The sequence below is a fragment of the Peromyscus maniculatus genome, chromosome 4 (genome assembly GCF_049852395.1).
Source record: "Peromyscus maniculatus bairdii isolate BWxNUB_F1_BW_parent chromosome 4, HU_Pman_BW_mat_3.1, whole genome shotgun sequence".
NCBI classification, from domain to species: domain Eukaryota; kingdom Metazoa; phylum Chordata; class Mammalia; order Rodentia; family Cricetidae; genus Peromyscus; species Peromyscus maniculatus.
This window is the reverse complement of record NC_134855.1, coordinates 97,839,814-97,864,070: the sequence shown is the minus strand read 5'-3', so window position 1 is coordinate 97,864,070 and position 24,257 is coordinate 97,839,814. Positions and strand designations below refer to the sequence as shown.

At 50.1% G+C, this 24,257-nt stretch overlaps 1 protein-coding gene across 2 annotated transcripts in view; it reads left to right on the top strand.

Moving 5' to 3' along the window:
* The window catches only part of Pla2g4e (phospholipase A2 group IVE), a 72,184-nt gene extending 49,482 nt beyond the window's left edge, over window positions 1–22,702 (top strand). For both annotated transcript variants that reach the window (XM_042275989.2, XM_076570452.1), the window contains exons 7-20: window positions 51–114; window positions 1,171–1,331; window positions 1,438–1,524; window positions 1,903–1,940; window positions 4,413–4,548; window positions 5,664–5,800; window positions 9,836–10,058; window positions 14,169–14,283; window positions 14,734–14,871; window positions 17,181–17,288; window positions 17,804–18,007; window positions 18,866–19,032; window positions 20,198–20,381; window positions 20,792–22,702. In XM_042275989.2, coding sequence (XP_042131923.2) covers window positions 51–114; window positions 1,171–1,331; window positions 1,438–1,524; window positions 1,903–1,940; window positions 4,413–4,548; window positions 5,664–5,800; window positions 9,836–10,058; window positions 14,169–14,283; window positions 14,734–14,871; window positions 17,181–17,288; window positions 17,804–18,007; window positions 18,866–19,032; window positions 20,198–20,381; window positions 20,792–21,009 — 1,980 coding nt within the window. In that variant the 3' untranslated portion in view covers window positions 21,010–22,702. The remainder of the gene's footprint in view (window positions 1–50; window positions 115–1,170; window positions 1,332–1,437; window positions 1,525–1,902; window positions 1,941–4,412; window positions 4,549–5,663; window positions 5,801–9,835; window positions 10,059–14,168; window positions 14,284–14,733; window positions 14,872–17,180; window positions 17,289–17,803; window positions 18,008–18,865; window positions 19,033–20,197; window positions 20,382–20,791) is intronic.
* Window positions 22,703–24,257: the final 1,555 nt, after the last annotated feature.

The window sequence follows — 24,257 nt, the reverse complement described above, 5'->3', positions numbered from 1 at the left end:
AGGCGTGGCTTGTGCTTCGAGTCCCAGTGATCCTCTTTGCTTTGTCACAGTCACGCCAAGTCTCTTGCCTGGAGGTCCACGCAGAACCCAGGAGGCCGAGGAAGAGGAAGAAAAGTGAGTTTCCCTGCTCTATCTAATGGCAGGTTTGGGCATGGGGGCGGGAGGAAGACGGCTTCCCAGCAGAGTCGAGGTCAATTTGGAGTTCAGGGAACCAGGTCAACTCAACCTAGTCTGGGCTGTCCTGGGTTGGGGAAGTAAAGTCAAAACTCTCAGAATCGTTGTGTTCTCAGACACCTAATCTCTTGCGCTGTCTCTGTGAAGAGTGTTCTTCCAGGGACCCAGATGGAAGTCCTCAGGTCTGCCCAGTGTCCTGGGGCCCGGGGCTCAGGGCTGCCCTGTGTACTCAGGGAATGGCAGCGCCTGGGGCAGGTGGACACCGCAGCTGCGGGGGGCCTCAAGCCAGACCTTCCCAGCAGCTCTCAATGCACAGCATTTTCCAGTTGAAAGAGTCCTAGCCACACACACCGCTGTCCACCACTCCCCACCTCTCTGATGCTGGACTTCCAGCTGTTCACAGGAGAGCGCTTGGCCCCACAGACACAGGCCCGAAGGGACTTGGAGGGGCTTCTGCTCCCATCAGACTGTCCGATGGGGGTCTGTTTTCTCTAGAGTGGGCTGGTGACTTTGACTTTGGAGGAGAGGGGCGCTCTTCTAACAAAGCAGAACCAAGAGGTCTAATCTTCACTCAACATCTTAGAGGGCTTTCTGGAGAGCATATCTGTCGGTATCCTCCGCCGGCCTTGTTAAAATACAGATTTCAGGGCCCTGTCTGAGGCATTTTAATGAGTGTCTGGTGATTGTGAACCCCTCCTGGCACTTTAAGATAGGATGTTTTTTTAATTTTTAAATATATTTTATCTGATGTGTCTGAGTGTTTGTTTGTTTGTTTGTTTTTTTCTGTGTGTATTTATGTACACCAAGTCCATTGGAGCCCCTGGAACTGGATTTAAATAGTTGTGAGCCACTGTGTGGGTGCTGGGAACCGTACCAGGGTCTTTGAAAGAGCAATAAGTGCTCTTAACCACTGAGCCAAGATAGGATTTTTGCTGGGCTAAATCGGAAGCAGAGACAAGAATCTTCTCACGGGTCTAACTGTATCTTCTTTCTCAGATAAAGACCTCCTGGTGATGGTGACAGACTCCTTTGAGAATACCCAGTGCGTCCCACCCTGCCTGGAGCCCTGCAGTGGGGATCCGGCCTGTTTCCACTACCCTAAGTACTTCCAGCCCCAGCTGCAAGCGGAGGCACCTGAGAGATATTGGAACTGTGGGGTAGGATGCAGCCACAGACGGAAGGAAGGGCGGGGGAGGGAAGCTGGGCTGGAAGGGCTCACGGAGCAGCCACTCGGCCCCTCACAGAGCCCACTCATCCTTCCAGCTTTGCTGCTGTGGAACACGCAGGAGCGGCCCTGTCTGCCAGCCCCTCGACGGCCTTTCTGATGGCCAGGCAGTGACCCTGCCTGTGGTGAGCACCTGGGTCTGGGAAGGGGTCCCAGAGCTGTCTAGCTCCTGCAGGAGGGAGAAGAGAAGAGCCCAAAGACACATGGGGAAGGTTGCACGTGGGGTCTCTCAGGCAACATGGAATGGCCTTGTAGGCTCCGGTGGGAACCGGGAAACATGTGGAGCCTGAGTGAAGGGGGTGAAATGGTAGTATCCAGAAGTGGGATGTGGGAGGGGAACATGCACGTACGTGTGTGAGCATGTGTGTGTAGATTGTTGTGACCATGCATGTGTGCTGACTCCAGCCCGTGAGTGAGTCATGTAGTAAGTCTCCACCTCTTTGGGTGGGCTTCTTTGCTCTCAGTGGCTGTCTCTAACAGGCATTTCCCCCTTTTCTCCTCAGGGGGAGAACTATGAATTGCACATGAAGTCCACGCCTTGGTAAGTACCCTTTTCTGTCCTACCCCTAACTCAGAGGAGCTGGGATGACTTGGTGTCTCGCTGTAGCTTGATTTGATTTTCTTCAGTGGCTAATGAGGTTGAGCATCTATTCCGGAATGACTTGGCCATTAGTAGATCATCCTTGAAACATCTTTATCCAAATCCTTTTTGGGTGTTTTGAGTGGGTTCTGTCTTGTTATTAACTTAATGAGAGTTCTTTGTATATTCTGAATGCAAGTATTTTGTTTTTACCCCTGTTCTGTGGGATCTCTTTGTATTTTCTCTGTGTATGGGGATGTTATTTTATATTGTGTGTGAGTGTTTGTTTACACATATGTATGTATGCCATGCATAGCTAGTGCCTACAGGGATCAGAAGAGGGCATTGGGGACCCCCGAAACCGGAGTCACGGATGGTTGTGAACCACCATGTAGGTACTGGGAACTGAATCCAGGTTGTAACTGCTGAACCTTATCTTCCAGCTCCTCTTTCCATTTTCTTTCTTTTTTAAAATTTTCTTTTATTTTTCAAGACAGGCTTTCTCTGTGTAGCCTTGGCTGTCCTAGATCTTGCTCTGTAGACCAGGCTGGCCTCGAACTCACAGAGATCTGCCTGGCTCTGCCTCCTGAGTGCTGGGATTAAAGGCGTGTGCCACCACTGCCCGGCCTTCTTTGCATTTTCTTGGTGGTGTCCTTTGGAAAAACAAAAACAAAAACAAAGGTTTTTAGTTTTGATAAAAATCTATTTTCTTTTTTGTCATTTGTATTTTTGATGCCAACTCTAAGAAATAATGCCTAATCCAAAATCATGAAAATTTGCTCCCATGTTTTCTTCTAAGCTGTCTTTAGTTTTAGCTCTCGTGTGTAGGTTATAACTGATTTTTGTGTACTGTACGTTTTACCTGGGGATAGCCAACTGCTCCAGCATCATTATTGAAAAGACTTTTCTCTTCCCTGTTAAATTTCAGCTTTGTTGAAAAATCAAGTGACTATATTTTTTATAATTTTTATTTTATGTGTATGAGTGTTTTTCTTGCACATAAGCCTGTGTGCCACATATGTGCAGTGCTAGCAGAAGCCAAGAGGGTATCCTATCCCCTGGAACTGGAGTTACAGACAGTTGTAAGATGCCATGTGGGTGCTGGGAATTGAACTCAGGACCTCTGGAAGAGCAGCCAGAGCTCTAAACCTCTGGGCCGTCTCTCCAGCCCCTTGTCTGTAATTTTTATTTATAGTTTGATTTGTTACTTTTCATTAGAAAAGTTACTTAATCTCACTTGGTCTCAGTTTTCCTCATCTGCAATTCAGGTTGTTCTTTGAATCCTATGAATTAATGCATGTGAAATACCAGTAATCTAGATGGTGAATGGGATTCTCAGCAAAAGTCCACCATTGCTACTATTATTATTCATTCCCATGACTGCCAGAAGAAGTTATTTCCTCATAGGAAGAGAGGTGCTGGGAGAGCCCAGGCTGTGCCTTCAAGGACACTCAGCTTTGTTAGTAAGCTAAGAGAGGCCAGAAACTCACACACACACACACACACACACACACACACACACATACATACATACATACATACACACACACACACACACACACACACACACACACACACACACACACACACATACACACCGGAGTCTTAAGGGAGCTGGGCCTCAGAGGATTTAGGAATACGGGTAATAAAAAGGAGGGTGGTTCTATGAAGGTAAAGACCCTAACCAAGGTTCAGAAGTCAAGCTCTGAGAATCCAGTGAGTCTCTTTCAGTAGGTAGCTTGAGGTGAGCTTGGACAGATCTGGCCGGGTCTTATATGCCAGGCCCGGACTTGATTAAAAAAAAAAAAAAAAAAGAGGCAAACTTGAGGTATGACATGGTAGCTCGTGCCTCATCTGCCTTGAAGAACTGTGGGCTGACACAGTGGGATCGGTGTGAGAGGCCTTGAAGAACTGTGGGCTGACACAGTGGGGTCGGTGTGAGAGGCTTTGTCGGTTGCACAAATACCAGGAGAATGGTGATTCTGTGGGCAGGAAGGGCTCAGAAGGAGCAGGGAGCCCCACAGGAACAGAGGGCGAGTTTGTGGGGCTCAGGGGAGTCCACAGTCTTTAGTCCTATCCAAGGGGGTTTACCAAAGGGATCTAAAGGACCCTTGTCACTCATATCCAGCTTTGGGATAGAGAAGGTGCCTAGGGAAACCTTTTGGAACTTTCCAGATCCTGCTGAGGAGGCAGGAGGTTCAGAGAGGCCCAGTAGTCGTCTTCAGACAAGTACCAGCTTATCGTGAGCCAGCTAAGGTTCAGGGGCTTTGTGCCTGATGTCTTATTAGGTACTGAAGGTTCTTCTAGCCAGTAAGTGTTTTGCAGATGAGAATGTAAATGCCCAAGGTCGAAGAAGAAATAAATGGCAGAAGTGGGCCCCAAAGCCACATCTGCCAATTGAAGGTGGTGGTTACAGGGTCCCCTTTCCCACAGCCCTAACTCGCTGGATGTGCGGCTCGGATTCAACCTGTGCCAGGAAGAGGTGGAGTTTCTGCAGAGGCGGAGGGTGGTGGTGGCCAAGGCACTAAGTCAGGTGCTGCAACTGGAGGAGAGCCTGCGTGAGGATGAGGTGGGTACGCAGGGCCACTGCCTGGCCTGAGGGTCACTCTGGGCTACACGGGTCCCCCAACTCCATGTTCTACTCTATCCCAGGGTGACTGCTCTACCACCTGGATTTCTGCGTTTGCTCCAGCTAGTGAGGGGGTAGTTCCAGGACACTGATGCTTGTGATTCAGTTGTGTGTTCACCAGGGTAGGGGTGGGGGCTCCTGGGGCTGCGCGCGCGCGCGCACACACACACACACACACACACACACACACACACACACACACACACACACACACACGAGGGGGCTGGAGAGAGGGAGATGAAGAGAAAGACTAAGCTGTCTTACTGACACAGCATGGAGATGGTATTCTCACCCAGCCAGGAGACATTTTCAAGTTCCAGCACCTCAGGCACCCAGCCCAGCCTTCACCCGTTTGCTCTTTCTTCCCTCATGTGCACATGTTCCCATCCCCACCGGAAACGACAGCTGAAGGAAGCTGAAGAGAAGCCTCTTTCCCTGGAGGCAGCCATAGCACCTCTGAACCTCCATCTGTTAGTCCGGGGAACAGGTTAGCCCCCGAGCACCTTGCTTCTGAAGCTAACGAGAATGTAGGCTGAGACAGGACCAGGACTGGGACAGGACTTCAGCTCTAGGAAAGATCTTACAGTCCCCACTAGATGGAGATAGGAAGCCTCCCTTAAGCCCATGTTACTCCCCGCATCAGAAATGTGGGTGGTTGTTGTTGCTTTCTCTTACTCTCACAAATACTGCATAGACTGAGCATGTATCATGTGCCAGTTCAGGGACCAGTGCCCCAACATCACTGCCAGGTATAGTTGTCAGTCAGTCGTCATCCATGAGCCACACATATTCCCCTCAGCCTCAGTCTTAACATCTATTAACAAGGAGCTGGGTTGAGTGCTCAGAACTCTTTTACTCTTTTATTTATTTATTTGTTTGTTTGTTTGTTTGTTTGTTTTTTTGAGACAGGGTTTCTCTGTGTAGCCCTGGCTGTCCTGGAACTCACTCTGTAGACCAGGCTGGCCTCGAACTCACAGAGATCCACCTGCCATGAGATCACTCCATGTCCTGGTCTGGGGAGGAGCCCTTTCCAGCAGTCTGTTCTGTGCCTACAGGTACCACTGATAGCCATCATGGCCACAGGAGGTGGCACAAGATCTATGGTTGCCCTGTATGGCCACCTGCTGGGACTGCAGAAGCTGAACCTTTTGGACTGTTCTACTTACATCACCGGCTTGTCAGGTGCAACCTGGTAAGGAACTGGGCACCCTTGTTGGTGGAGCCCAGAGGAAGTAGCAAATGGGTGTGGCCTGGGATCCGGTAGAGCTCTGAACTTTCCCATCCCAAGTAAAAGTGATTCATGATGCCTGGAAAGCTCGGCCATGCCCAGCTGTGGGAGCTGGGACATTCAGTTTAATTCCTTATACTCAGTTGCTGGATCTGGAAAGTTGGGTTGACAGTAGGCTTGGCCTTTCCCAGTGTTAAGCACATTGGCCATTATTGGCTATGTCCTTGGGGCTGTGACAGCAGCCCAGAAAAACATGGTGGCCAGCGATGAGTGAACCTGGTGTTGCCATCCGTCCTGGTGAGATGCAGCTACCCTCTTAGGGATGGGCCCAGTCCCTCAGGATGGGTGGAGCTAGCCCAATTGCTCTGGCTTGCTTCCCTGCAGACACTCAATATTATCCTTTCTCTGTATCTCTGTCCTGTCAGACCCCCTCAAGCGGCAGAAAGGAACAAGCAGAGCTTGCACAGGGCTGCCTCCTCCCATTCTGCTGCGACAGAAAAGAAGTGGGCACTGGGCCCCCCAAAAGGAAGCCAAGGAAAGTCAGCCTTAACAGTCGGCATAGCACCAGGAGCCAAAAAAAAATATGTTCGTTTATATTTAAATCATAAGGAATAAAGGAGCTTGTAGGTCAATGGAAGTATTTCCATGAATGTCATTAACACAATTATCTTTATATGACATAGTCATAGCATAGCCTTTTTAGTATTTTTTATAGTGGAAGTGGTTCACTAAAATCATCAAGCAGCCCTGTGACCACAGGAAGCCTCTTAGCCAGAGCTACACCTTACTCTGTCAGGGACTGAGCCCTGTTGTGACTTTTCTCTTGATGGAGCTCCAGGTAGCTGTTATCAGAGGGACTGGATGTGAACTTGTCCTGGGAAACCCCTTGGCTCACATCTACTCATCAGATGCCTTGGCTAGATGGGCCAGGAGGTTATCAGGGCTGCCCTCTGCACCACGCACAGCTGTCCATCAACATCCAGGAGGGAGTGGTTATAGGATATCCAGGGGGATATCACTGTCTGCTGATGTTCAAGCCCCTTGTGTACATGACATGGTATCTGCATAATGAAGCCCACACTGTCCTAACAGGTACCTTAAGTTGTGTAGCACCGAATCCAATGGAGTCTCTGTGTAAGTAGATACTTAGTTCTGTCTCAGTAATGACAGTCCATAGAGGCTCAGTAAACAGGAAGGAATTTCTGAATAATTTCCTTCTGCAGTTGCTTAGGTTTCTAGATGAAGAAGCTGCAGGTCCACCCATAACTTCCCTCCTGTGATTTTACAGACAGAGAAGCAGAAGCGCTTGCCCCAGGTGTCAGGAGGCCTGGGATTGGAATTCAGTCCAGGGCCCATGTTCAATGGCAGCTCTCAGCAACAAAGAAAACCGCAGCACTAGAGAAGCTCTCAGCTATTAAAAGCACATAACTGCTCCTGCAGAGCATCCAACTTCAGTTCCCATGTCAGGCAGCTCACAAGGGCCTGGAGTCCAGTTCTAGGGGGAGCCAATGCCTCATACAATTTTTTTTAAGATTTATTTATTCATTATGTGTACAACATTCTGCCTGCTTGTATGCCTGCACTCCAGAAGAGGGCGCCAGATCTCATTATGGATGGTTGTGAGCCACCATGTGGTTGCTGAACTCAAGACCTCTGGAACAGCAGCAGTCTGTGCTCCTAACCTCTGAGCCATCTCTCCAGCCTAGTCTCATATAATTCTTATAAATAATAATTATTATACCTGACATGGTGGCCCAGCACTCAGGAGGCAGAGACAAGTGGACTTCCATGAATTCAAGGCCAGCCTGGTCTATATAGCAAGTTCTAAACTACCCAGGGCTACATAGTGAGACCTCCATCTCAAACAAAATAAGTAATGATAATAAAATAAAATATGTTTAAAATGATAACTTGCTTCAGCAGGCCTGGTGGGGGCAGGGTGTTTTCTTGGACTGCTGTGTGTAGGCAGAACAGAGAGAGAAAGCTTCAGGCCCAGCCAGAATGTTAGGGGGAAAGGCTCACAGGTCCCCTGTACTAGAGAAAACATGGGGAACATACCTTTTAAAACAAAGATTAGCAAGCTGAGGGTGGTGGTGCCTGCCTGTTACATCAACACTCAGGAGATACAGGCAAGAAGATCAGGAGTTCAAGGCCAGTCTCAGCTACATACTGAGTTGAAGGCCAGCCTGATCTACATGAGACCCTGTTAATAAATGAAAAATAATAAGTAAATAAAGCACTAAATGAGTTAGGGTAGCTTTTTGAAAGTACAAAAATAACAGAGAAAACTTCATGGAGGGCAGGATGCTATTTGTAGAAGAAATCTGACCATCTTCCATCTCCTTTGGAACCAGTCCTGAGAAGGAAGAGGCTCCTGTTTGTATCATTAGGATCCTTAGGCAAATCCCCCCTGCCACCAGGGAGCCCTCTGGAACAGAATAAAGAGGGGCCCTTCCCTATGTTGACATACAGAAGTTTGGTCCAGGCCGGCAGAGTCAGAGAGATTCAGAACCCAGCTAAGGGGATCCCTGACCTGGAGAGAAGGGGGTTGGCATTGCTCAGGGTCATGGCCTGGATTTTTTTTAAGTTTTTTTAAAATTGTGTGTGTGTGTGTGTGTGTGTGTGTGTGTGTGTGTGTGTGTGTGTGTGTGTATGCACATGCCCACATGGAGGACAACTTGCAGGAGTTGGTTCCTTCTTCTCAGCACGTAGGTCCCAGGGATCAAACTCAGATGGTCAGGCTTGTCGGCAAGCACCTTTACCTTCAGAGCCATCTTACTGGCCCCAAACCCGGCCTTTGAACTCAGTCCAGGGCCCCTGTTCAAAGGCTGCTCCCAAACAGCTATAAAGTTAATGCACTTCAGCAGAGCCATGTCCCAGCTGGGCTTCCTTGGAGCAGGCAGGAAACAGAGAGGACCTTGGGCCCAGCCCTGCTGCCCACCCACCATAGTCCATAGAGATAGGTTAAGAAGAATAAGAGGGGCTGGAGAGATGGCTCAGAGGTTAAGAGCACTGACTGCTCTTCCAGAGGTCCTGAGTTCAATTCCCAGCAACCACATGGTGGCTCACAACCATCTATAATAAGATCTGGTGCCCTCCTCTGGTGTGCAGGGATATATACATACAAACAGAACACTGTATACGTAATAAATAAATAAATCTTAAAAAAAAAAAGAAGAAAAAGAGGAAGTGGAGAATGAGAAAGGGGGAGACAGATGTGGAGGAAGAGCAAGGAGAGGAAATAAATCATCTCAAAGATTATTTATGCACATGGGTGTTTTGTCTGCATGGTTGTCTGTGTGCCATGTGCGTGGCTGGTGCCTGCAGGAGCCGAGAGAGGCGTCGGATTCCCTAGATTTGGAGTTACTGATGGTTGTAAGCTGTTGTGTAGGTACCGGAGATTGAATCTGGGTCCTCTGGAAGAGCAGCCAATGCTTTTGACCCCTGAAGCCCAGGAAGTAAATCTTTAATTAGCATCCAAATCATGGGGATGAATATGGTACAACAGAAAGTGTCCAGGATCTGGAGTCAGCCATTCCAGGGACCAAGCGTTGTCCTCAGCCTTGTCTCACATGGTTCTAGTGTTTCACACAATGGTAACTTTGTGACTTTTTTTTTTTTTAAAAGAACTGTATGAGCTGGGTACATCAATCACAATTCTCACCGCTTCAGTTAAGGAAACAGAGGCAAAGAGTACTTAAGTAGTTTGTCTAAGACCACATAGCATGTGAGTGGTAGAGCCTGGTTTTGAACCCTGGAATATGCAGGCCCAGAATCCTAATCTCAACCAACAGGGGATTCCTGATGTACAATAGGGAGCCATCAATTATGAGAAGTGATGTTTGCCCTGCCTCTCACTACAAGGCCCTTCTCATACTGTCTCCTCCAGGCCCTCTGCCAGGCTGGGGACTCCCCATGATCTTCTGTCCTGTCTGGACATGGGGTTGATCAGATCAGGGCTGGGGTAGCTCTGTTAGCTGTGTGTGTCTCTCTCTCCAGGACTATGGCTACCTTGTACAGTGATGCTGAGTGGTCCTCCAAAAACCTGCAGCCTGCTGTCTTTGAGGCCCGGAGACATGTGGTCAAAGACAAGATGCCCGCCCTCTACCCGGATCAGCTCTGCAAATGGCAAAAGGAACTCCGCCAGCACAGCCAGGAGGGCTACAAGACCACTTTTACAGACTTCTGGGGCAAGCTGATTGAGTACAGTCTAGGAGATAAGGTGAGTGTGCAGCCTCTCCCGGGTTCCACCTGCCTAGACAGATATCAAGTCACATTCTTTCTTCCTCAGAGAGTCTGAACCTCCATGGCCAAAGATGCTAGGTTAGGCTTGCAGGTACATCTCAGGCTGGAAGAATCATGGGGTGTCCAAATACATATTAGAGGAAGATGGTGAGGTCATCTTTCACATCCTTTTCAGAGGACTGAGACTCCCATGTTGGGCCAATCTGGGTGCCCCCCTGCATAGATGGAGCATAGCTTCTGAAGCCATATCAGAACATCTGTGGGAGAATATTGGTTGTAGTATTAAGGCAACTCTACGTAGTTAAAAGGGAGGTTTATTTTGTGGGGTAACTTACAAGTAAAGGGATAGGTTACAGGGTCTGGGAAAGGTGTAGCGCAGTCCAGCGGTGTTCTCTGGAGAGCTCTGCTCGGTCTACACCAGCGTCCAGGATCCAGGAACCAAGCTAACTGGCACATCCGGATCTCAGGTCTTAAGGGCTCCTGTCTCAGCCCTGGCTTGTAGGCGTGACAGTTACTGAAGCCTCAATGGGGGTAGTACTTCCAGATCAAAGCTGGAATAGCTACCCACTACAGGAGAATATGAGAAAGAAGCTGGGCAAAGCTATAGAGCTGTCAATCATACTTCTAGTCTGACCCCACATGGAGGACAGAAAAGCCAAATAAAGCATGCACTGTGTGAGTGCTGTATGGCCTAGGAAGGCTCACAGCAAGGACTTCGTGGGTCCTTTAGTCAAAGCTATGTGCTGTATTCTGTGTTTCCTGGATAAGTCTGCCTTGGCATCTCATCACTAGGCCCAAGGAGATGTGGCCCCAGCATAGACAACCATAAATTTCAGGGAGCAGCAGCCAGGGCCGTTCAGTATTGTTCTTGGTCACTGGAGGTCTGCAGGGTTCATGTTCATGGCCACTAAAAGGAAAGAGACCTGGCAAGGTTCCTTCTCATTCTAAGAGTCAATAGCTAAGTGATACATGTCCCCCCAAAAGCCTGCCTGTGTGGGGTACAGCTGATGCCAGCTGTGTGGGATGTGGTAGAGGGGAGTGGGGAGTCCCTAAGAGATGTGATCCTGTACATCAGGGTGAATTCAGCCAATACCCAGATCTGTCACAGCAGGCTTTAGAAAAGACCCACCTCTGGTTGTTGCTTGGCTCCAAAGCAAGTCTCCCACTTGCCTCCATCCAGGCCACCAGATCTTGGCCCACTTCCAAAGGTGTCTTGGAGGCTCTGAATTCAAACCAGAACTTCCCAGAAGGAAGATGGACAGCATAATATCTTCCAACATGTTCCCTCGGTTAGGTAATCAGATATTGTGGGCTGGGGAAATAGCTTAATGAATCAAATGCTAAGTGCCCAAACTTGAAGACTGGTGTTCAGATCCCCAGAACCCACGTAAAAGCCAGGCAGACATAGAACTCCCTGTCATACCAGCACTTGGGAGGCAGAGACAGCAGCCCTGGTGCAAACTGGCTAGATAGAAATCGTTAAGTTCCAGATTCAGGGAGAGACCCTTAATAAACAAAGTGAGAAGCAATGGGGGAACCATATGACATCACACACACGTACATACACACACACATACACGCATGTACACAAGTCCCCACACACACATGCAAACATGGATAAGTATATGTGTGCATACCACATATACACACACATCAAAAAGAAAAGGGAATGAAGCGGGGCGGTGGTGGCGCACGCCTTTAATCCCAGCACTCGGGAGGCAGCGGCAGGCGGATTTCTGTGAGTTCAAGGCCAGCCTGGTCTACCAAGTGAGTTTCAGGAAAGGCACAAAGCTACACTAAGAAACCCTGTCTCGAAAAAAACCAAAAAAAAAAAAAAAAAAAAAAAAAAAGAAAAAAGAAAAAAGAAAGAAAGAAAAGGGAATGAGACATTTGGAGCATTCAACAATAACGATTCATTTTTGTTGTTGTTTTAAGATAAAGTCTCTTATTATATAGCCCAGGCTAGCCTGGGACTCACACTGTAGCTCCAGGCTGGCCTTGAACTTGTGGTAATTTTCCAGCTTCAGCCTTCCCAGTGCTGGGATTATCTCCCTGTGCTACCACACTGGGCCAGCTCTTACTCCTCTTTCGTTTGTTTAACTTAAAGAAGGTTATTTAGGTTTATTTTTTGTGTATGCGTGTTTTACCTCCTTGTGTGTATGTGCACCGCACGAGTACCTGGTGTCCACAGGGGTCAGAAGAGGAGCCCACAGATGTCCTCAGCGGGACCAACAAGTGCTCCTACCGGCTGAGCCGCCTCTCCAGCCCCCTCTCATTCTTTTAACTAATCACCCCCTGCACGCCAGGCAGGAGCGATGCTGGCCACGAGGATTCTGAGAGGAATACGATGTGGCCTGCCTTTGAAAACCCCTCTCTAGCCTGACCCCATGATGAAGCACGGGTCGGGGGCAGAGGTTAAGGGTCTTGGCTTCTGGATTCAGATAAAAGGGATTTGGGATTCTTGGCCTGCTCTGCAGGACCAGTATATCCACTGTTCCTTAGTGGGAATTCCACCAGGAAGTAAGTAACATTTTTAAGTTCAAAGCTGAGCATGGTAGCACATACCATAACCAGTGAGGCAGAGGATTGCCTCAAATTCAAGGCCAGCCAGAGCTACCTATAAAGACCCCATTTCAAGCCAGGCGTGGTGGCGCACGCCTTTAATCTCAGCACTTGGGAGGCAAAGGCAGGCGGACCTCTGTGAGTTTGAGGCAGGCCTGGTCTACATGTAGAGCAAGTTCTGGGACAGCCAGGCTATTTAGAGAGACCCTGACTCAAAAATAAACAAACAAAAGGACCCCATCTCAAAAAAGAGAAAAAATATATTTTTGAGGCGGATTCTCATTATGTGTCCTTGACTGCCTAGAACTCACGATATAGACCATGCTGGCTCAAATTCACCTCATGTGTTCTTGTGTTTCATCTCCACGCATGTACCTGGTGCCCACAGAGGTCAGGAGAGGGGCTTGGATTCACCTGCCTCTGCCCCCTACATGATGGGACTAAAAGCACGCAATACCACAACTGGCACCAAGAAATGTTTTGAGCAATAATAATAAACAGCAACCCACATGATGAGAAGAAAACGCCAAAGCGTTCTGGGCTAGAAGTCCGAGCGTGTTGCGGATCTGGAGTGCAGAAGAACTAGGGCAGAGGAAGAGAAGAAGCAAGGCTAGGAAGCTCTGAGGAGGCCTCTGCTCTTGCACTCTGGCTATGGCAGGAGCCTCTTACCCTCCAGCCCCCTTAACAGTAATATCTGGCTAGGCCCTTTCCTGAGTCTGTGGCTTTGTTTCTAGAATATTCAACTCTGTAGTGCCCAGATCTCTGGGTCCAGTTGTGATAAACACCCCGTTTTGCTTCAAAGAAGGCCTAAGGGATGTTGGGCGGCACACACGTTTGCCACGCCGCCCAGGTTCTGGAGTCAGTGCGCAGGGTAACCACGGTCCTCTGGGACCTCAGCTCTGCCCCATCTGCACTGACTGATGCCCTTTGGGACAGTGAGTGGCCCAGGCAGGGCTTGCCACACTGGTTCCACAACACAGGACTCTGAGGACTTGGGGCTTGCCCAGACTGTCACCTGGTTTTAGGTTTCTAAGCCTCCAGTTGAGAAAGGGGGTGGGAGAGGAAAGGGAAAAAAGAGAGAGGAGAGAGGGAGAGAGACTTGCTTCTTAAATTTTAAGAGAGCCCAACACACCAAGTTAATAAGACAGAAATTCCTGGCGCTGCTCGGGTTCCAGTGGTGAGTGGGAAGTAATGGCGATAAAAGGGGACCGTGGTGGCTTTTCTTACCGTTACCATATCCTCTAGCCCCTGAGGTGTGAGAATCTTGAGACCCCAAGAGACAGCCTTCAATTACAGAGCCAGCCCCACCCCACTTACAGCCTGTGTTGCCAGACAGCCCAAGATGACGTTATATATTCTCCAAGCGCATCTGAGAGTTGGCATCTGGAGTCACTGCCGCTTATACAGCTGCCCGGGGTGGGGTGGGGGTGGGGGGCTCTGGAGTCTGGATGTGGGTTCAGATAGCTCTCTCGTTCTTCACTGACTGCTTGCCAGCCACCTCTCCTAACCACTGGTGTCCCTACAGAAATATGACTGCAAACTGTCAGAGCAGCGTGCTGCTTTGTGCCGGGGGCAGAACCCTCTGCCCATCTACCTCACCATCAATGTCAAGGATGATGTAAGCAACCAGGATTTCAGAGGTAACACCGGCGGCTAGTGACTGGGGCGGGGTGGGGGTGGGGGACTTCTTGGCGGGTACAACACACACTTTGTCAATCTCCACATCAAGAAATAGTGCCCCACAGCTGAAGAACTCTCCTTCGTGAATGGGGCTGATTTCCCATGTTCCTTAGCTTGCTGGGGCTTATCTGATGGGTCCGTGGGAAATGGGTGAAGGATGAGACCCTAATTTTGTTTTTGTTTTTAGGCTGCCCAAAAGGGGAGCCTAGAAGGTTTAGTTTTTGTCCCTGTTTTTCCAGCTTTAAGGAGCAAGCCTAACAGCAGCAAATGCCCCCTTGTGTCCCACATCGGAATTGCGGCTTGCAATTCCAAGCTCCCCATGGCCCTGGAGCCAGCACTGGAGGGCTGGGGGAAGAAGGGCTGTGTTTATAGCTCCCCAACCTGAGACTGATATTGCTCCCTGTGTACAGAATGGTTCGAGTTCTCCCCCTACGAGGTGGGCATGCAGAAGTACGGGGCCTTCATTCCTACCGAACTATTTGGCTCTGAGTTCTTCATGGGGCGGCTGATGAAGAGGCTCCCTGAGCCAGAGATGTGCTACATGCTAGGTAACTCTCTAGGATACTCAGCCCCAGAGCTGGCCAGGCCGACCTTTGACAGGGCAATGACAGGGAGAATCTTGTCCCAGCGCTGATTGCCTTGGTTAGCCTTGAACTCTCGAACTTCCTGGTTCTGCCACCTCACATTAATCCAGGAGGGACTCCTGAACCTACTTCCGGTTTGTGACTGCCCTAATCTTCCTGCAGCCCTTTAGGCCCAGAGAGACATCAGTAAAGGGACCCTCCAGGACTCTCCCAGCACCCTGGTCTCCTGTGGTCTGTCTAGATCTAGAAGCAGCCTGGGTGTGGAAGGCTGTTAGAAAACCACGGTCCTGCCTTTCTCCCTGTCTGCCTCCAGGCAGCAGTGTGCCTGCGTCCAAGGAAGCCTCAGCCCCTCAGATCCCAGGCAGAGGGAGACCCCAGCAGAAAAGGCAGAGCCACTGGGAAAGCCTAGCACAGCTCCCTGGTCTTTGCTCCCTGGTTCCTCAGAAGCCAAGTCACTGAGTACAGAGGTCCACTGTGACATCCAGTCTTTGTTCTTCGCTTCAGAGTCTCATCTGGAAACAAAAACAAAAACAAAAACAAAAACCTCAGAAAATAAGTCTATCTTTATGGCTTCAAGAACAGCTATTTGCCAGGCGGTGGTGGCACACACCTTTAATCCCAGCACTCGGGAGGCTGAGCCAGGCGGATCTCTGTGAGTTCGAGGCCAGCCTGGGCTACAGAGAGAGCTCCAGGACAGACACCAAAACTACACAAAGAAACCCTGTCTCTAAAAAACAAACAAACAAAAACAAAAAAAGAAAGAAAAACAGCTATTTAAACTTCTTTTATTTAAACAGGATGTCTATATCCCACTTACCCCAAAGCAACCCATTCCAGAAAGTCTAACTCGAGTCCCATTTCTTCTACGAAGTCTACACAGAAGCCCATCGCTGTTGTTGGTTATTTTTTATTATTATTATTCTTTACTCTTTTGGGGAGCCCACCACCCAGCTCCCAAATAAATAAATCACATGAAGGCTTACTCTTTCTTAATGCCTGGCCTTAGCTTGGCTTGTTCTTGCCAGCTTTTCTTAACTTTAAATTACCCTGTCTACCTTCTGCCTCTGGGCTTTTTCCTTTTCTTACTTCTGTATAACTTAACTTTCACTCTCACTCTGTGGCTGGCTGGGTGGCTGGGTGGCTGGGTGGCTGGCCCCTAGAGTCCTCCTGTCTCTCTGTCTCCCTGTGTCCCCCACTCCCTTCCTCCCTCCCCCCTTCTCCTGCCCTTGCCCTTGCCCTCACCCTCACCCCCACCACCACTCTTAGATCTCTCCTTCCATTTGTTCTCTCTGCCTGCCAGCCCCGCCTATCCTTTCTCCTGCCTCACTATTGGCCGCTCAGCTCTTTGTTAGACCATCAGGTGTTTTACACAGGCACAGTAACACAGCTTCACAGAGTTAAACAAATGCAACATAAGCGAATGCAACGGATCTTTGCATCATTAAACAAACGTTCCACAGCATAAACAAATGTAACATCCACAACATACAGCATACAGTTCTTTCTCCCCCCTGAGGCCCTGGTCTAGAGCCCATGTGGTTCTGAAACCTGTAGTTCAACTTGAACCCTGGTTCCTCACTTGTTAGCTGTGTGAAGTTGCCTAAACTGCCTAATTCCTCTGGACCTGTTTTGTCAGGTCCATGTGAGAAATTTAAATAGAGAATATAATTGTTAGTATTGGCTTGTTATGATAGAGTCTCACTCTGTAGCCCAGGTAGGCCCAACGCTTATGATATAGCCTAGACTAGTTCCAAATTCTTGTCAATCCTTTGCCTCAGCCTTCCTACTGGGATTATAGATGTGAACCACCACATCTGGTTTTATTAATATTATTATTTCTTAGTATCATTATATAAATTTTTATATAACCTTATAGTATTATTATATAAATTTTCCATTAAAAAATAAGAGCTAGCTTTGTGTATATCAAGGCTTACTGAATGCCAGACACTGTCTTAAGTGCTTTCTCAGTGTGAGCTGATGCAAAGCTTCGAACTGGGTTTGAACTCAAAGCCTGCCCTTGCTGGCTGTCAGCCCCCTGCTGTGGCTGTCTTGAGCACCCTCCTGCTCCCTGCACTGAGGGAAGGGACAAAAAGACTGGCCCCATCAGACATTGCCTGGAACTGCTCAGTGGGAGACAGAAATCCAAGTCCGTCCCTCCCGCAAGCAGTCTGGCCTGGAGTAGGCATCGAGGCTAAGGCAGGACAAGTGGGATCTGGGTGTGGGGGCAGGGAGCCTGGGGAGAGTTGCTCATGGCTTCTCTGCTTCTCTAGGTTTGTGGAGTAGCATCTTCTCCCTGAACCTGCTTGACGCCTGGAATTTGTCCCACACCTCCGAGGAGTTTTTCTACAGGTGGACAAGGGAGAAACTGCATGATATCGGTGGGTGACAGCCTGGTTCCCCCTCTTGGGTAGTGGATCTATCTTGTATGGATCATGAACTAAGGACTGGTTGCCTGTCGCTGTTTCTACATCATCCCTGGGATCCAGACAAGGGAAGGCAGTTGGGCTACAGCATTTTCCTTCACTGGTGGCAGTGGGGGTGGGGGGGGTGGGCAGAGTGGCTACATGTGGTACTTATGCCGGGGCCCAGAAGGATACCTCCAACATTCGGAGAGCTGATGGTCCTAGGGATCTGTAAGCACAGAGAAAAAACAAAACTTCTGGGCTCACCATCCTCCCTGGAGCCTTCCTTTCTGGGTATCCTCTCTCTCCCTCTCCATGTCCTCCCCACCCTTGTCTCATACCTCTGTCCTGAGTCCTCTTGGGTTCAGAACCAGGGCTTGGACAAAGAAGGCATGAACTGCACTTAAAGTGGTTCACTGTCATGGGTCAAGCAGTCAGGCGCTACCCCAACTTCTGTAACCTGCCCTCCATCCATCCCTTCCCCCCTGCAGAAGATGATCCTCTCCTGCCTGAAATCCCCAAATGTGATGCTAACCCCTTGGAGACCACAGTCGTGATCCCAGCATCATGGCTGTCCAACACCTTCCGAGAAATCCTCACGCACAGGCCCCAGGTGTCTGAGTTCCACAACTTCCTGTACGGGATGCAGCTGCACACTGACTACTTGCAGAACAAACAGTTCTCTATGTGGAAAGGTACGCCCACTTGGGTGCTCCTCCGGGGCTGGCTCTGTTGGGGGGAAGAAGAAATCGGTATTGAAGTTGCCATAGAGAAAGATGGTCTCCTCCGGTCACGTTAATGGGTCGAGCTGGCTTGTGGGGAAGGCAGGGCTCGTCCACTTAAGGCTGAGGGCTTGAATGCATTCGGCTCTGCCAGCAGGGGGCAATGGAGGCATTAGTTAACTGACTAACCGAATTATGGGGCAGCAGTCGCAGCTGCAGAAGTTGGCCCCGTTGTACAAATGGAGAGATGTGAGCTCTTCTGGCAATACCTTTGGGGAACACCTATCACTGTGAGTGGTGCCCCCATTGTAGCTGAGCAAGTACAGCCTAGCTCAGCCTCACAGCCCCAGGCCTTAAACCATACTCTCATAGCTTTGATTATGTATGCCTCTCCTTGCTAAGGCTTTAGGGACAAGGTCTAGCGTGCCTCCTCTCCCACCACATGGATTAATCTTTGATGTTTTATTTGGCCACAGCCTGCAAAGTCTGAACTGTTATTCTTGTCCTTGCTGTCTGGAGCCCTGGGTCCATGGGTATCCCTAGTTGATAGGATGTTAAGCCCCTGCTTCTCCACAAGCTCTACAGTGGTCATGGCAGGCTGTGTGCATAACCCACAGAAGACTTGCTAGAGCCTCAAGAGCACGCTGCTATGTGTCAGCCCACCCAGAGATGTAGGACTCCGTGTCCTAGAGAGAATGTGGGAGGCTAGAGGCCCAGGCTGAAGAGAGCAAGCTCCAGGCAGGGTATTCTGGCCATATCAGTGCCTCCACCCGACCCGTAACTGACGTCAGGGCCCCAGGTACGATGTTAACTAGAAGGCTTGACTTTCAGACACAGTGCTGGACACCTTCCCAAACCAGCTGACACAGTTTACGAAACACCTGAACCTGCTGGACACCGCGTTCTTTGTCAACTCCAGCTACGCGCCCCTCCTTAGGCCAGAGAGGAAAATCGACCTCATCATCCACCTCAATTACTGTGCGGGATCCCAGACCAAGGCAAGTATAGCAGCGGCAGCGCCGGCCGCAGCTGCTCCCGAGCCGCCACAGAGCCAGTGGCCGGACCTTAGAGACCGGTGCAGCTGTCACGTGGGAGGATGTGCTCCGCTGGCACACTCTGAGGCTGCATGAGGGGAGCGTAAGTCGTGCAGCAGGATGCAGGGCCGGAGGACCAAACCTCACCAGCAACCAGCTGGCTCTCACATGCTGGGACTGGGGAGTTTGTTTGAACTCAATGATGGCAGTTTTATTATTGCTTTTAAGCATCTGATGCACTTGGCCATTTTTTTCAGCTGAAAACAATCTTGATGAATTTATAATAATATCTTGTTTTCCAAATAATCTCAGTGTCCATGTAATCACAGGGCCTCCATATGATTAAACAAGTGACCAGTGGTGGTATTATTATTATTATTATTATTATTATTATTATTATTATTTGTTTTCTCTTTAAGGGAAAACTCTGGTTTTCAGTTTTTCTTTGTTTATTTTAGATTGGGGGGGGGGTGACTTTGATACAATCCCATCCTGAAGCCAGGGAAAGAAAAGGAATTATAGACAGATGGCTGGTGTAAAAGCAATAATCATGTCCCAGGTTTGTCAATAAACAACAGTGTGCTTCCCTCCCCAGGCTCTCACCTGGTCCTTGCACCAGCTCTCTGTGGTAGACAGGACAGCTGCTGTTCTCCCGAGGTCACAGAGGAGGGGACCTAGACTAAGTAGCTAGCTGGAGGGGCATGCAAATAAACCAGTTGTGGGACTCAGGGCTCTTTGTGACTTTAAAGGTATTTTTCCAAAGTCCAGCCCTTGGACACTGTCACCTCCAAAATCTCTGAGTGGCAGTCAGGACTCCAGGCAGCCAGGCCCCAGCGTCCGTCCATCAATCTCACAGAGGCCACCCGTGTGTCCCCAGGTCTTTGGGTGAAGTGGCCGCAGCAGGGATTCTGTGTTTTCATTCAGGGAAGGAGCTTTCGTCTGTATGGGCACCAGCCTGCTCCCTGGGCCTTTTGTCCTGACCTGGCTTTCTTCTAAAAATACCACGCATTGGCAAAGCAGTTTGGGACCAGGGTTAGCTAGGAAAGATCAGGAAAACAGACCCAGGAACTCTGTGTGGCTCACCTACACCCAGTTCCAGTGCTCAAAGTGTCCTCCCATGACGTTACAGCCCCTGAAACAAACCTGTGAGTACTGTACGGAGCAGAACATCCCCTTCCCCAGCTACTCCATCCAGGAGGATGACAAAAGTCTCAAGGAGTGCTACCTGATGGAGAACCCCCAGGAGCCTGACGCCCCCATTGTGGCTTACTTCCCACTCATCAGTGACACCTTCCAGAAGTACAAGGCTCCAGGTAAAGCTCCCTCTATGGTGTGCTCCCAGCCTCTGCTGGAAACAGACAAAAGACCATTTTTAGACATGTAGAATCTTCTGATGACCCCAAAGGGGAGGCCTGGCTTAGTCCTAGTCTGAACCCAGAGAATTCCCTCCATCCTCCCCCATGAACTTACAACATGGTCTCCTGCTCTTTTAGTCATTTAACCATTTACTGATACCCAGCTATGTGGAATCCTGAAATGGATAAACTCTGTGTGTGTGTGTGTGTGTGTGTGTGTGTGTGTGTGTGTGTGTGTGTGTGTGTGTGTGTGTGTGTATGTGTGTGTGCCCATGTGAGTATGCATGCATATAAGTGTATTTGTATATGCAAACATGTCCTTACAACCTACCATAATAAGGATCTATAGCAAATTCTTCTGCCCCAAGGTGTGGAGCGGAGTCCTGAGGAGCTGGAACTGGGCCAGCTGAACATCTATGGCCCCAAATCTCCCTATGCCACCAAGGAGCTGACATACACAGAGGCCAATTTCGACAAGTTGGTGAAGCTCTCGGAGTATAACGTCCTCAATAACAAAGACACGCTCATGCAGGCTCTAAGACTGGCAGTGGAGAAGAAACGCACGAAGAGCCAGTGTCCCTCCTAGGCCTGGGGGAGCCCTGTTCATCCCGTGTCTGCTGCTGTCGTCAGGAGCGTCCGCCCACAAAGCCTGACCTCACCCACCTGCTCTCCGGCCAGGGCTTCAGGCAGCTTGGCCTGGGCTTTTGAGTGAAACATTACAAAAGGACAAGGAAGAGAGAGAAAGGGAAGGAGGAGTCTGTCGGGTTTTATACCCCGGGAGTTTCTCTCCACTTCCCAGCCTGGAAGGTGCCATGTGCGCAGGCTCCCACCCAGTCTCAAGTGTAGAATGTCAATGCGTGGCCACACCGAGTGGCTGGTTCCCAAGAGACCTCACCCTTAGAGCTGCAGGCAGAAGTCCCCTAAGCCTCCCTCCTCCCATGACCAGAGAAATGCCCGGGAAGACCGAGATCTGCTCTTAAGTTCCTCCGGAAAATGCTTTGTAAATTTAAGGTGATTGCATCCTTGGAATTTTTGTTGTCAATAGTATTTTGTGGTTTATTTTTATTTTTATATTTTACTGTGATGAAGAGAGTATTAGTAGAAAGCCTGGTCTCTGCCACATACGAAGTCAAACAGATGACCAACCCATGTCATTGATACCTCTTCAGCTGCCAGAGCCCTGGGCTGGTGTGCATCTGCCCCTGACCAGGACCAGGTCTAAGCACCTAGCTCCAGTGAAACCAGGCCCTGCCAACAATGCCGCAGAAACCCACAGAATAAGGATGTAGGATGCTGTTCAGGGAGGCCTGGGCATGTAAGCCCATTAAGCCCAGGCTGTAAGCAAGGGGCACCAGGTACCAGTCCAGTGCATGAAGCTGATATCTCTCTGGCTTCCCGGTGGAGTTAATCATTTCTAAGTATGGATCCTCTTATTTATCACAGAAAATGCCACAGCCGGTTTCTCTAAGTTCTTATACAGTGACTCGGAGAAAAAGGTTAGGAAGGACAGCCACACAATGGCAACTTAGGACTCTGAGGAAGACCTCAGCTTTGGAGGGGAGTCTCTGGGGGACCCCTGAACCCAGAGACACCCAGATCCAGGCTTCACGAAAGGACAGAATGGGAGCCCCTGGGGTGAGCAAGTGGAAGCTGAAGGGCAGCTAGGCATGCGGCCTGAATGGAACCCAGCGTGCCTGGGAGACAAGGCCCTCTTTCTGAGCCACATGATCCCTCCACAGTCCTTGGTTGTTGAGAGATGAATGGCACCCAAGATTTTCGTGTGTCTGTTTTAAATGGGCTCCTGTTTCCATCACTGCTATTCAGAGTGTGACTGGGGCCGGCTGTAAACCCAGCGCCACACTGACAGGAACCTGTACTGTGAAGAGCCTGGTACCCCCCTCTCCTGGCCCCAGGTGACTCCTGTGTGAGTCATGCGGGGAAGAATGGATTCACTGCACGTTTCCATCAGCTTGGAGAGCAGGAACCCACAGACTCCTTTGAGGTGTTGATAAGCTAGGCTTCCTGGCCTGCAGAGCTGGTCCCTACCCGCGTGATGCCAATGTGAGTGGGCCGCCCCTCACCTCCTCTAGCCCCACAGGAGGAGCTGGTTGCCTTAGCCTTTCCCTGCCTCATGCAGGGAGCATGAATGATCAGAGAGGGCTGGAACAGGACCTGCTCTTTGCCAGGAGACGGCAGCCGTGCCTTGGACTCGCCGTAGCCTGTGACGTGTGTAAGATCACTGTACCGTTTGAGCACAGAATAAAGTGGTCACGAGGGCGAATGTTGGTCCATTTGCTTTCATTGTCTGGCGCTCCCCAGCACTTCTGACCCGGACCCCAGCCTCTCTGACCCGGACCCCAGCCTCTCCCTGCCCTCACTTCTGCCCTCATCCTGCAGGTCTTCCTTCTCCCCGGCAGTAACTAGAGGGGGCCTGGTCCACCTGAGCCTCTTCGGGGAGCTGTGTTGCTGCTCCTCGGGTGGCCGCGCTTGGGTGAGGCCTCCCCTGTTTTTATGAAGCCTCATCAGCTGGGGAAGTATACCTGGAGCAGGCCAGGGTGCTTCAGGCCAGGGTGCTTCAGGCCAGGGTGCTTCAGGCCAGGGTGCTTCAGGCCAGGGTGCTTCCAGCTGGGTGCTCGGCAGGAAGAACGGAAGGAAGCCAGGTGACAGCCTGCACCAGAGGGTAGCGCGTGCTTGGGCACAGCCTGCATCAGTGGTGAGCAGGCTGGAAAGCGGCCCACCCTCACTCCCGGCGCCTGAGGAGTCTCCCCCAAGCTCTAGCACATTGGTTAGAGTCAGGCTGGGGTGCCTAGCTTCAGCACAGAAAGACTCAGGACGACCTGGAACTGTGAGCACAGCTGGTGTTTTCACGAAGGAGATTTTAACACGGGAGGTCCAGGGAAGGAAAGAAGACACACCCCCGTGGGAGCCTGGGCTCCTGGAGGGAGAGAGAGCAAACTCTCTTAGCACCGGCCATGCACACAGCTCATTGGCTCTCGAGTCACATCTCAAAAGGCTGCCGAGAACCCCCTTTTCCTTCTCCCTCCCCAGCCTCTTTTGAGATGAGACCTGAGGTGGCCCCAGAGGTGCCCAGGATAAAATTATAATCTGGTAAGGTAAAACCAGAAGCCAGGGCCAGCCAGATGATTCAACAGGTAAAGCCAAGTCAACCACACCAAACCAAACCTCGCACAAGCCTGGCCACCTGAGTTCAGTCCCCAGAACCCACATGAAGGTGTGGAAGTGTGGACTGTGGCACACGGCACATACACACAAATGTGTCATGCACACTAACGTGTTTCTATTCCATTAAGAGGATGGGGTGTAGGGGAGGGGGCACCCAGAAGCCACTAGGGTTAACAAGGAGTTGAATGTGCGTCTTTCCTTTGTAAATGGGGTTTCTGGTGAGATTCCATGAAAACTGCAGGTTTGTGGCTGGGAAGGGAGCAAGGTCTTAAGCAGTTGTTAATTGTGTTGGAATTCTTGCTCTGAGGCTGATTAGAGGCTTCAACTTGATGATCCTCACAGCCTCTGTACACAAGGGTACAGCAGGTGCAAACAGCAGGAGCAAAGAGGCCAGGCTAATGATCCCCTCCCTCCTGGTTTCCACTCAGGAAGAGGGAGTCCCTCTGTGGCTCCTCCTGCTCTCCTGGCCGCTGGTGTTCTATGAGGTCCTGTACCTCTGCTCCTCCCCCACCCCACCCCACCCTCTCCGGGCAACTCCATACTCTTCTTAGCAATCTCAGCTCCACCCACGTAATGGCTGCTTCTTTTTCAACAACTCAGCACTTGAGTACCAGCTAAGCTAAGGCAACTCTCCCTTCTTAACAAAGGCAT